The 11,788-nt window shown below is 39.3% G+C and overlaps 1 protein-coding gene across 1 annotated transcript; it reads left to right on the top strand.

The window, feature by feature from the left end:
* Positions 1-9,729: 9,729 nt before the first annotated feature.
* Positions 9,730-10,425, top strand: LOC145953544 (uncharacterized). Its single transcript, XM_083067520.1, has one exon. The coding sequence runs from the start codon at positions 9,730-9,732 to the stop codon at positions 10,423-10,425; it is 696 nt and encodes a 231-aa protein (XP_082923646.1).
* The last annotated feature ends 1,363 nt before the right edge of the window (positions 10,426-11,788 follow it).

The raw sequence follows: 11,788 nt of genomic DNA, 5'->3' as shown, positions 1-11,788 counted from the left end.
AGAATTTAAGGTTTATAATTTTTCCCTTCCTTATTTTTATCATGTTAAAAGCTTACATTTATGTTCATCTCGGTTATAGAAAATTTTCATAAGTTGATATATGTGATAATGCATTAATAGTTTAAGTTGTTTAAATTGTAATTGAAGTTGTTTATGTCGAGAATATTGTGTATATTGTAAGTTGTGATTGATTGAAGTTGTAGTTATGTTTTTAAGTTGAAAACTAACTTATTATTTTTAAGTTGAATATATTTGCTAAAGTTGTTACTTCCTTATTCGATTGTTATGTTATTTATTTTATTGGTGTATCCTTACCTTTTTCATGTTGTTGGATTGCAATTATCATATTTGGTATGAAAGCGGATCAAGATTAAGTGACAAGCTTACTAGGAGTTTGGTCATGTTGAAGGTGACCTGGTTTTTGGTTGTATTGTTCAGATACATGATTTGTATAAAAATGTTTGACTGACAATAAGATTATTTTGTATTAAGTATTGTATATTTGATATATATTGTATATATGCATAAAATTATATGTAACTTCATAAGGGACTTTATGATTTATAATTAAAACTGGTAGGGATTGTTTAAAGTTTTTTACACTCTATACATATATCTATTACATGAATGTCCAAATATTATTGCATGACGGTCCTAGAGCAATTGAATAGTTTATATTTTTCGTTGCATTATAGTTTTACTATACTAAATGTAGTGATTTATTAGGTTGTTACATCTCTCATAGTTCATGCCCATTCCAATGCTACCAAACAAAGGATAAATGTAAGTGATACATTTTTTTTCTCCTAGAGTTTCGATATATGTTATTATAATGTTCTTTCACTACCAAAAACTTATAAGTACATTAGCAATCCAATATATTTATAAGAAAATTTAAATTAACATATAACATATTTATATGCATATGAATTAATTTAAAATTTATAATAAAGTATCAAATAATTTTTAAATTATAAAAATTTGTAAACTTAATTTATTCAGCAACAAAAAATTTAAAAAAAGGATCGAACTTAAATTCAATGTATCAAGTTGAATAACTCTTGATAATTACTCTTGAAATAACTTGATTCACACCTTATTAATATACATAGTTAATAGTATCACAATATATGAGATTATTAAAATATATAATAATAATTAATTTTATATCACGAGTGATTAACAACATTAGAAGGATCACTTTATTGGCCGCTTCGGCTTGACCATTTGATTGTGGATGTTCAACCGATGTGAACCGATGTTTGATGCCGAGGTCTTGGATGAATCGGTTGAGTTTTTTATCAGTGAATTGGAGACCATTGTCAGTTACAAGAGCGTAAGGAATGCCGAAGCGAGTTATAATGTTTTTCCACAAGAACTTCTGAGCATTGGCTGCTGTGATGTTGGCCAGTGGTTTGGCCTCGACCCACTTTGTGAAATAATCTACTGCGACCAATAAAAACTTGCATTGTCCTTTAGCTATCGGGAACGGTCCAAGTATATCCATTCCCCACATTGCGAACGGCCAAGGCGAGCTAATGTTATGTAGTTCTTCGGCCGAGGCGTGGATAAGGTTGCCGTGTCTTTGGCATGAAAGACAACGCTTGACGAACTGCATGCAATCGCTTTTGAGAGTTGGCCAGAAAAAGCCTGCTCTAAGCACCTTCATAGCTAACGTTCTTCCCCCCGAGTGAGATCCGCATATACCCTCATGAACTTCTCTCAGAACATAATCCGCTTGTGCAGAATCGATGCATTTCAAAAGAGGTACCGAGAAACCCATGCGATATAACTGTCTACCAATGACTGAATACCTGGCAGCTTGTGTTCGGAGTTTTTTGGCGGCCGAAGGGTCGGATGGTTCTTTTCCAAGTTCAAGGTAATCCATCATTTCGGTGATCCAAGTCTGGGGAGGCTCTTCGGCCATCAACATTCAATCGGTGTGATGCTCGGGGTGGTAAGGTCAAGGTGGAGTGTAGTTCTCAGCCGTCCCGGTTTTTGGCTACTACTAGCCAACCGAGCTAGTTGATCAGCTCTTTCGTTGTGTTCCCTCGGTGTATGTTTTACTTGCACTTCGTCGAAATGGTCACGCATTCTCCGAAACAAGTGATATTATTTCAGTAAGTTAGGGTCTTTCACCTGAAAATTTTCATTGACTTGTTCCGATACAACTTTTGAGACAGTCCAGCATACTACTCGCCGAGCGCCGATTTCTTGCGCAAGTCTCAAACCGGCCAGCAATGCCTCGTACTCGGCCTGGTTATTTGAGGTTTTGAACGCAAACCGTAAAGATTGCTCGAGTATTAGCCCAGTTGGTGCTTGCAGGATTATTCCCGCTCCAGTGCCCTGGTTGTTCAAAGAACCATCAACATGCATCGTCCATAAGTCACTGACAAAATGGCCTTGAAGCTGCAACTCATTGACAAAATCTGCTAGGTATTGGGCTTTAATCGGTCCCCTTGGTTCAAATGACAAATCAAACTCTGAAAGTTCGATTGTCCATGCCATCATGCGTCCGGCTAGTTCAGGTTTGCGCAAAACCTTGGCGATGGGGCAATCTGTGCGAAATATTATACGGTGGCTCTGAAAGTATTGTCGAAGGCGCCGGGCCGTGTGGACTAGCCCGAGCGCTACTTTTTCAAGAAGTTGATATCTTGTTTCAGAGTCTTGGAGCATCCTACTGATGAAGTACACAGGCTGCTGTACTTCCTTTTCTTGCACTAACACGGCACTGATTGCTTCGTCCGACACACACAAGTATACAATTATGTTTGCCTGAGGATCGGGTTTTGAGAGGATTGGAGGGGATCCGAGGCGTTGCTTTAACGTCTGAAATGCTTCTTCACAATCGGCCGACCATTCAAACTTTACCTTTTTTAACAGCCTAATGATAGGTTTTGCCGTTTCAGCTAGGCATGGCAGGAACCTTGACAAGGATGTGAGCCGTCCGGCTAACCGTTGCACCTCTTTAAGGTTCTGGGGGTTTCTCATGTCGACGATTGCTTGGCATTTGTCAGGATTGGCTTCGATGCCTCTGGCCGATAGCATGAAGCCGAGAAACTTACCCCCGGAAACGCCGAATACACACTTCTCTGGATTCAATCGCATGTCATGTCTGCGAAGTTGTTGAAATACTTCTGCAAGGTCAGATAGGTGCCAATCAAGGTCTTCGGATTTGACGACCATGTCGTCTACGTATACTTCCATATTTTTTCCAATTTGATTCCGAAACACCTTATTCATCAACCTTTGATATGTGGCTCCAATGTTCTTCATTCCGAAAGGCATCACCTGATAGCAATAATTGGCCGAATCGGTAATAAAAGTTGTTTTTCCTCATCGCTAGGGTGCATGCGTATTTGATTGTATCCGGAATACGCGTCAAGAAAAATGAGGAATTTATGCCCTGATGCTCCATCAACTAATCGGTCAATGTTTGGCAATGGATAAGCATCCTTAGGGCATGCTTTGTTGAGATTAGTGTAGTCGGTACACATTCTCCATTTTCCGTTCGGCTTCCTTACCATGACCACATTTTCCAGCCATGTCGTATATTGTACTTCCCGAATGAATCTTGCCTCAATCAACTTGGCTACTTCGGCTTCGACTGCTAGTTTCCTGTCGGTCCCCATCTTTCGCTTGCGCTGAGCTATAGGTCGTGCGTTGGCGCAAACAGAGAGCTTGTGGCACATGAAATGTGGGTCGATGCCAGGCATATCTGACGGTACCCATGCAAAGAGATCTTGGTTCCGGATGATTATCTTGCTTAAAGCGGAGCGGTCTCTTTCGAGAGTACTAGCGCCGATGTAAGTCACTTGAGATGGTGACGAACCTATTTGCAAAGAGATCTTGGCTTCAATTGGTTCTACATGGTCCTCTTCATTAATCCTAGGATCAAGATCCCAGGCCTGGGTTTCCGCGGATGCCGAAGGGTTTACTGCATGAACCCTTTTCGATTTTGTTTGTTTCTCCTCTTCCATGGGAGTTATTCGCAAGCTGGCATAGTAGCATTCCCGCGCTGCTTTCTGATCAGCATGAATAGTAAGGATGTTTCCTTTTTCGGATGGAAACTTCGTTGCCAAATGTGGCGTAGAGACGATTGCTCCCAACATGTTTAATGATGGTCGACCGAGCAAAATATTGTACGATGTGCTAGCGTGCACCACTATGTACTTCACCTGGATTTCTCTGTATTCCTGTTCATCAAAGCAAAAACGGGTAAAGAGTTTAATGTATCCCTTGGTGCTTACTCTTTCTCCAGAGAAACTGACCAGGGGATCATCATAAGGTATGAGCTCCTTCTCCGAGATACCCAATTGCTTGAAGGTGTTCCAGTATAGAATGTCTGTCGAACTGCCTTGATCGACCAATGTTTTTTTAACTATACAGTTATGAATTTCGACACTGATCATCATTGGGTCGTCTTGTACAGGATCAATGCCCTGAAAGTTGGCATTAGTGAAGGTGATTGACGGTAGCCTTCGAGTTGGCTGTTTGTCGACCACATGGATCGACCGAACGGCACACAAATGCCTCTTTTGGGCTGAGGAGGTTGAACCCCCTCCGGCAAATCCTCTTGTAATTGTGTTAATGACTCGCCTATGTGATCCTGTAGGCTCGTCCTTTCTTTCACGTGACCTGCTACGTTCACGTCGGGGCCTCTCGGCGTGATCTTGCCTATGCCGATCGTTGTGTCGAGATTGGAATGAGGAGCGAGGCCGACACGAGTCTGACCGATCTACAAAATTACGAAGCTGCCCCTGCTTAATTAGATCCTCAATTTTGTCCTTCAGAGCTGCGCACTCTTCGGTAGAGTGTCCTCGATTGCGGTGATACCTGCAAGACTTGTTGGTATCGGCCCGCGGCGGGGTGGATTCTCTTTTTGGAACAGCTAACACTTCGGAGGCGAGAGCTTGCTCAAGTATCGCTGCCCGACTTGCATTCAAGGGTGTATACTGCGAGTATTTTGGTCCTCGTGTAGGTCGTTCCCGAAGTGTTATTTCTTTGTTGCGACTCCGAAATGATGACTCTCCAGGCTTTTTGGTTTTATTTATGGTTTCGGCTCAGGCTTGATTCCGAAACTCTGCCAACTCCTCCATTTGCATATATTTATCAGCTCTCCTGCGTAAGTCATTCATATCTGAAGGGGTTTTTTTGCAAAGGCTATTACACAAATGGACCTGGTTTTAAAGCCGTTGTCAGATGATGAAGTGCTACGGCCGGGTTAAGATCTCGGATTTCCAAGGCTGCCTTGTTGAACCGATCCATGAAAGCTCGAAGCGTCTCCTTCTTATCTTGTTGAAGACTAACCAGCGATAAAGATGTCAAGCTGTGAGGACGACTCGTTGCAAACTGCACTGTAAATTGAGACGATAAAGTATTGAATGAGTCAATCGAATTAGGGGGTAGCCGAGTGAACCAGCTCAAAGCCCTGTCTTTGAGAGATGTAGGGAAAATGCGACACAAGGCAGCATCGTCCGTAGTGCTCAGGGTTACCTGCGTAAGAAAAACATCAAGATGCTCATCAGGATCAGTAGTACCATCATACTTATCAATAGGTAAAGATTTCCAATTGTCCATCAGAGGGAGCTGCATGATGGAGGGGGTAAATGGGTGTCGATGTGACCCGATAGTTGCCAAATCTGTGGGTCGGCCGACTGTGGGTAGGGCCGAAGGGAATTTTTGAGGTGTTGCAGCCGAGGCATGAGGAGCCAAGGGGTAAATTGCCTGGGATTGATACGACCCTTGAGTTTGTGTATTCGTGGCTTGAGTAGGTTTCCACGATGGATCCTGATTTTTTAGTGCCTCATTTTCGACTCTCAAGGCTGAAAGCTCCCTCGCATCCTTTTCTCGTTGCTGCTTCATTGCCTCCATCTCTTGTTTCAGCAGCCGAACAGTCTCAGAGAGATCGGTTTCGTCTACCACTTCTACATGTTCTTCCTCTTCAGTTTGATGATCTCCCATGTTCGTTCTCCTAGTTATCGCCATTGCTTCGCTTAGTTGATCTTTTAGTATCGCCTCAGTTCGGCCCCACGGTGAGCGCCAAAATGTACCTGTCTGGGATACACTCGTAGTCTTCTGGGTGGTGAAGGGCCGAATGAGTACTCCAATAGAATATTCCGGTGAAGGGGTTGGTACCTGTCTGGGATACACTCATAGTCTTCTAGGTGGTGAAGGGTCGAATGAGTACTCCAATAGAATATTCCGGTGAAGGGGTTGGTACCTGCAAAAGGCACTCCAACGCCCAAGTTAGGACAAGCACAAATATCTAGAATAATTAATGAACAGTGATGTTACCTTTTGACTTGAGCTATTTATACTGACATTTATGAGCCCTATGACAAGATTACCATATTAGGTAATACGCCTCTAATCGGCTTATCAATGTGATTAACTCTTAACTCTTGATTAAGGATAATTCTTGTCCCTTGATTAATGATAGTTCATATTCAATAGGTATCCAATGGCCGATCAGCCGTCGGCTACCTGGTTCGGCCCTTCAGGTGCCGATTGGGTGTCGGCCACCTGGTTCAGCCTTTCAGGTGCCGATCGGGTGTCGGCCATACGGTGGCCGAAAGGCCTTGCCAGTACTATATATATATATATATATATATATATATATATATATATATATATTCAAAGAAATATGAAGTTAAAAAATATTAAAATAAATATGAAAAAAAATATTCAGATAGATAAAAAAGTTAAAACATATTAAATTAAATACAAGAAATGATATTAAGAGATAATATCTAAATTTTGAAGATAAAATGTGTGTTTAATTTTTGTTCTTATCGGAGATCGTTGGTAGGGACGATTTGCTGGGTAAGATTGGTGAACCTCTTTCACGGGTACGTCTCGTGTTCCAAGATGGGGGTGATACCTGCAAAAGAGACTCCGATGCTAAAGTTAGTGTTTGTGGAAGTATTAGTCTCGTATAAGTAATGCACGTACCTTGGTGTGAATTAGGGTTTCGTTGGGCCTTGGGTCTGAGATCAATTATGATCTGATTAGATAGCGGATTTCGTCTAAACTGATATCTCCCAGCGCATGTCCAAGATCATCCTGCGTTGTGATACCGAGCTCGAGCTCGGTAAAACGGTACGGATAGTACAATTTTGATATTAAATTATAATTCGTTAGTTAATAGTTCAATCCTTTGAAATGAAAAAAATATACTAGATATTTGCATGTTAGGGAAATGAAGTTCACCCCTTCATGAGAACAAACGTATTTAAATGGGAATGTATAGGAGAGTGAGTGGAGAATGGAGATTGGAGAAAGTGGAGCATTTACAAAGCAAAATATTATTTTCATTTATATATACATAGTGATTAATATTTTTAAATATATAAAAATAGAACATTTAAATTTAATAATTGATAAACGACAATATTCATACTATTTGGACCTTTGGTTCATTTTAAACATTAATATATGTGTTTTATTCCCACGTTAATAAAAAGATTAATATATGTGATGTAGTCAAAATTAATTAATTATCTTAATTAATGGTGTTTGATTAATTTGACTAAGTACATCTAATATTTAGATTTTATAATTATTCATAGTTGACTGTAATATTTAGTTTTAATTTTTTAATAAAACATTTTAATTATCACTTTAATAATTGAATATTTTTATGTTTCTACATGTAATTTTTTTTCTTTCTTTCTTTTTCAATTTTATTTACTTTCCAAAATAAAAATTCAAAAAATATTGACAGAATTATACAATTAATATATATATATATATATATATATATATATATTAATTTGGATGAAATTGAAATAGATGTTTAAAGACTTATGTTTGTTTTTCATTGTTGCCAATATATACAAAAATAAATATTTGTTTTTTTTTTTGTACATTTGTAATTGAGCAAAAATTTTAAGACACCTTAAGGTTTTAAACACCTCAGTGATATCTCTAATTTGTTTATGTTTATCTCTTTTTATCATATCATATAACTTGTCATACTTATGTTTTTCTCTTTTTAATATTTCTCTATATAGGTGTTAGATATAGCATTGGAGTGTCTAAATATATGTTTTCTATATTGATTTTGTAGTTTTCGTGATAGATTTGTATGGGTACGTTGCCAAGGTGTTCCACTTCATGCTTGGTCGGAAGATTTTTTTAGAATGATTGCAACACATTTCGGAAGATATGTGTGTATTGATACAAGCATTAAGAATAGAGATAGGTTGGATCTTGCCTATATGATGATTCAAACGTCGTCTATACAAATCATAAACAAATGGTTTAGAGTAAAAATTAATGGTTTGTTATTCTCTATTAGTATTGTTGAGGATCCTTTCTTTAATCCTTGGTGCATTTTGAAAAGAAAGGAAAACAAGGTGTGTCAGTCGGAGTCCACAAGTATAGATTCTTCAGAATGCAGTTTTTCAGAAGGGGAAGATTATGATAATGGAGCTTATTTGTTGCAGAATTATGTGGAGGGGAACGTTAATTCAAATTTGAATCGTCAGTTATTGGAAAATACTCTCTTATCGCCGTATTATGGTGATATTAGTTTACCAGACTGTGCAATTAATAGTGAGTTGTCGCCTGAGGATGTGGAGGTTAATTTGGATGCGTCTAAGGAATTATTGTTTTATTCAAATATGCAAGCCATTGATAAGGGGATTTGTGGGACGGTTGGCAAATTTTCAGGTGAGAAATCGGTAGAAGTGCTAGAACCACCAACGCATGTGTGTGTGGATAAACCAAGATTGTCAAAACAGAATAGCCCATTTATATGCTCGAGTGCAATGCTAAGGAGTGATGGTGCCTCTGACCCAATTCCAATTACATGTGTAGCTGATCCAATCTCTAATGGAAATGCAGCTAGTCCAATCCCAAATGTAGGTGCAATGCTAAGGAATAAAGTTGTGGCTGGCCTAATCCCAAATGCATGCACAATTAGTCCAGTTTCAAATGCAAGTGTAGCTAGCCCACCTCCAAGAGCAAGTGTAATGCCAAGGTATGACGGTGTTGTTAGCCCAATTACGTGTGCACGCACAACTGATCCGTATATAAGTGCAGTTGGCCCATTTCAAAGCGAAGGATTATCCAGCCCAATTCCACTTAAAGGTGCAGTCCGCCCAAGTGAAGGTACATCCAACCCAATTCCTTTTGAAGGTGCAGCCCATCCATCTCAGCATCAAGTAACAGGTGTTGGTGATAAAGAAAATTTTGTGGATCAACCCTCTCATTGCTCGAAGCAAGCACAGCCTCGCTATTGGTGCAGTGTTATGGAACCGGTTGATAATCCAGAACTTGCAGTGGGTGATGTTGTAATTGGTACCGATAAGGTAGATTTGGTAGTCCAGTTGGATGATGCTCATCTATGCAAGGTTCCTATTGTCGTAGAAGGAGAGATCGAAGGTCCTGAAATACCTACTCAACTAGAAGCTGATGGTGGTCAAAAAAGAGGAAGAGGGAGACCAAAAAAAAGCGGCCATGTAAAGACTAAGGTGAGTAATTCACACTTGAATGTACTTCCAGATGTTATATTGATAGAAGAAGACCCCCAATTAGTGGCAAATAAAGTATGGGATATAGGTCAAAAGGTGGGGGTAACTTTGGCAGGAAAGAGTGCAAAAATGGTTCAGCAGCTAACAAAGATGGAACAAAGGGATAGGGCAGCTGCTGATAGAACAAGAAGTGTAAGAGGAACATAATGGTCAAGAATAATTTTGTTTGGGAACGGGGTTAATTGTTGTCATGATTTTAGCTTCTTGGAATATTAGAGGAATTGGGGGACGACTGAAGAAGGTGGAAATTCGACATCTATTTCACTCTAAAAAAGTTGATTTTCTGATGATTCAAGAGACAAAAAAAGAGTCAGTTGATAATAATCTAATTAAGTTGTTGGGAGGTGATGATACTTTTAGCTGGTCTTACGTTCCTTCTACCGGATTGTCTGGTGGTCTGATATCTATGTGGAAAAATTCTGTATTCACTGTTCATGAAATTTTCTCAGATTCAAATTTTATTGGTGTTAGTGGGTGGGTGGGGGATGAAAAGGTGTTCTGCACTATTGTCAATATTTATGCTCCATGTGACATAACTAGTAAAAAGAATTTGTGGAGGAAATTATTAGCCTGTAAACAGGAGCGAGGAGGTGACTTATGGTGTTTTGGTGGTGATTTTAACTCTATCAAATCAGAGAGGGAGAGAAGAGGGACCTCTAACTTTTGGAGGAGGGAAGATTCAACTTATTTTGCGGGTTTTATTGATATGGCTGAGTTGTTAGACATTCCGATGGTTGGAAGAAAGTATACATGGTACAAAAACGATGGATCTTGTATGAGTAGACTGGATAGGTTCTTAATATCAACAGAGTGGATGGAGAAGTGGAGTAACACATCACAATGGGGTCTGAATAGAGGTGTGTCTAATCATTGCCCAGTTTGTTGAAACTAGATGATGTTAATTGGGGACCAAAACCTTTTCGAGTGCTTGATTGTTGGCAATCCTCTCCACAATATTCAGATTTTGTTCTTAATCAGTGGAAGGGTATTTCTGTGGTAGGGACTGCTTCATTTGTTCTAAAAGAAAAGTTAAAGGCTATGAAAAATTTACTAAAGACGTGGAATAAGGAGTCTTTTGGGGAGTTGTCAGTAAAGATTTCAGATATGAGGGAGAAAGTTAATATGCTTGATATCAAATGTGAAGAGGATGGCCTCACAGCTGAGGAAGTGAATTGTAGAAAAGAGTGGACAGCTGCGTTATGCCATTTGTTATCATTGCAACATAGTTTGTTATTTCAGAAATCTAGATTAAAGTGGATCCAAGAAGGAGATGCAAACTCAAAGTTCTTCCATGCTTGCATCAATAAAAGAAGAGCCCGAAACAGTATTCATCATTTGAGAGTAGGTGCTGAGACCTATGGTGAACCAGTAGCTTTAAAAGAGGCTGTGAAGAGGCATTTTGAGCATCATTTTATGGCACTTCCAGGGAGGCGACCGACCTTAAATGGTGCCTATTTCAAATCTTTGTCACAGGAGGAAGCATCAAATTTGATTATACCTTTTTCTGAAGAAGAGGTGAAGGTGGTTGTTTGGGATTGTGGTGGTTCGAAAAGTCCTAGCCCTGATGGGTTTAATTTCAAATTTATTCAGGATTTCTGGGATGTACTAAAAACAGATTTTATATCCTTCTTGTATGAGTTCCACTCTAGTGGAAAACTTGTTAAAGGATCAAACAGCTCCTTTATTGTTTTGATTCCAAAAGTTGACTGCCCGCAAAAGGTGGAGGAATATCGACCGATTTCTTTGATTGGAGTTATGTATAAAGTTTTGGCTAAGGTGCTGGCAAATAGGTTGCGAAAGGTGATTGGGACTGTGATTTCAGAATGTCAATCAGCTTTTATAAAAGAAAGATTGATCTTTGACAGCATTATGATAGCCAACTAAGTTGTGGAGGAGGCTAGGAGGAAAGGTAAGTGTTGTCTATTTTTTAAAGTAGAATTTGAAAAAGCATATGACTCGGTTAGTTAGGATTTCCTACAATATGTGATGGGACGAATGGGGTTTCCTCTTATTTGGAGAAATTGGATAGCTGAATGTCTACATACATCTCGGATCTCTGTTCTTATTAATGGGAGCCCAACTTCTGAGTTTGGGCTTGGACGTGGTTTGAGACAAGGAGATCCATTAGCTCCTTTTCTTTTTCTTATCGTGGTAGAGGGGTTGAACTCTATGATGTCTAATGTTGTTCAAGCTAATCTTTTTATTGGCTACAAGGTTGGACGTGATAAAGTTCAATTATCACATCTACA

Source organism: Cajanus cajan, chromosome 11 (assembly GCF_000230855.2).
Source record: "Cajanus cajan strain Asha chromosome 11, NIPB_CcT2T_4, whole genome shotgun sequence".
Lineage (NCBI taxonomy): Eukaryota > Viridiplantae > Streptophyta > Magnoliopsida > Fabales > Fabaceae > Cajanus > Cajanus cajan.
The sequence above is the reverse complement of the archived record's forward strand: the minus strand, read 5'-3'. Positions and strand labels throughout refer to the sequence as shown.

What these genes read in the sequence shown, in the direction of transcription:
- LOC145953544 (XM_083067520.1), top strand. Translation starts at nt 9,730, where the DNA reads ATGATTTTAGCTTCTTGGAATATTAGAGGAATTGGGGGACGACTGAAG.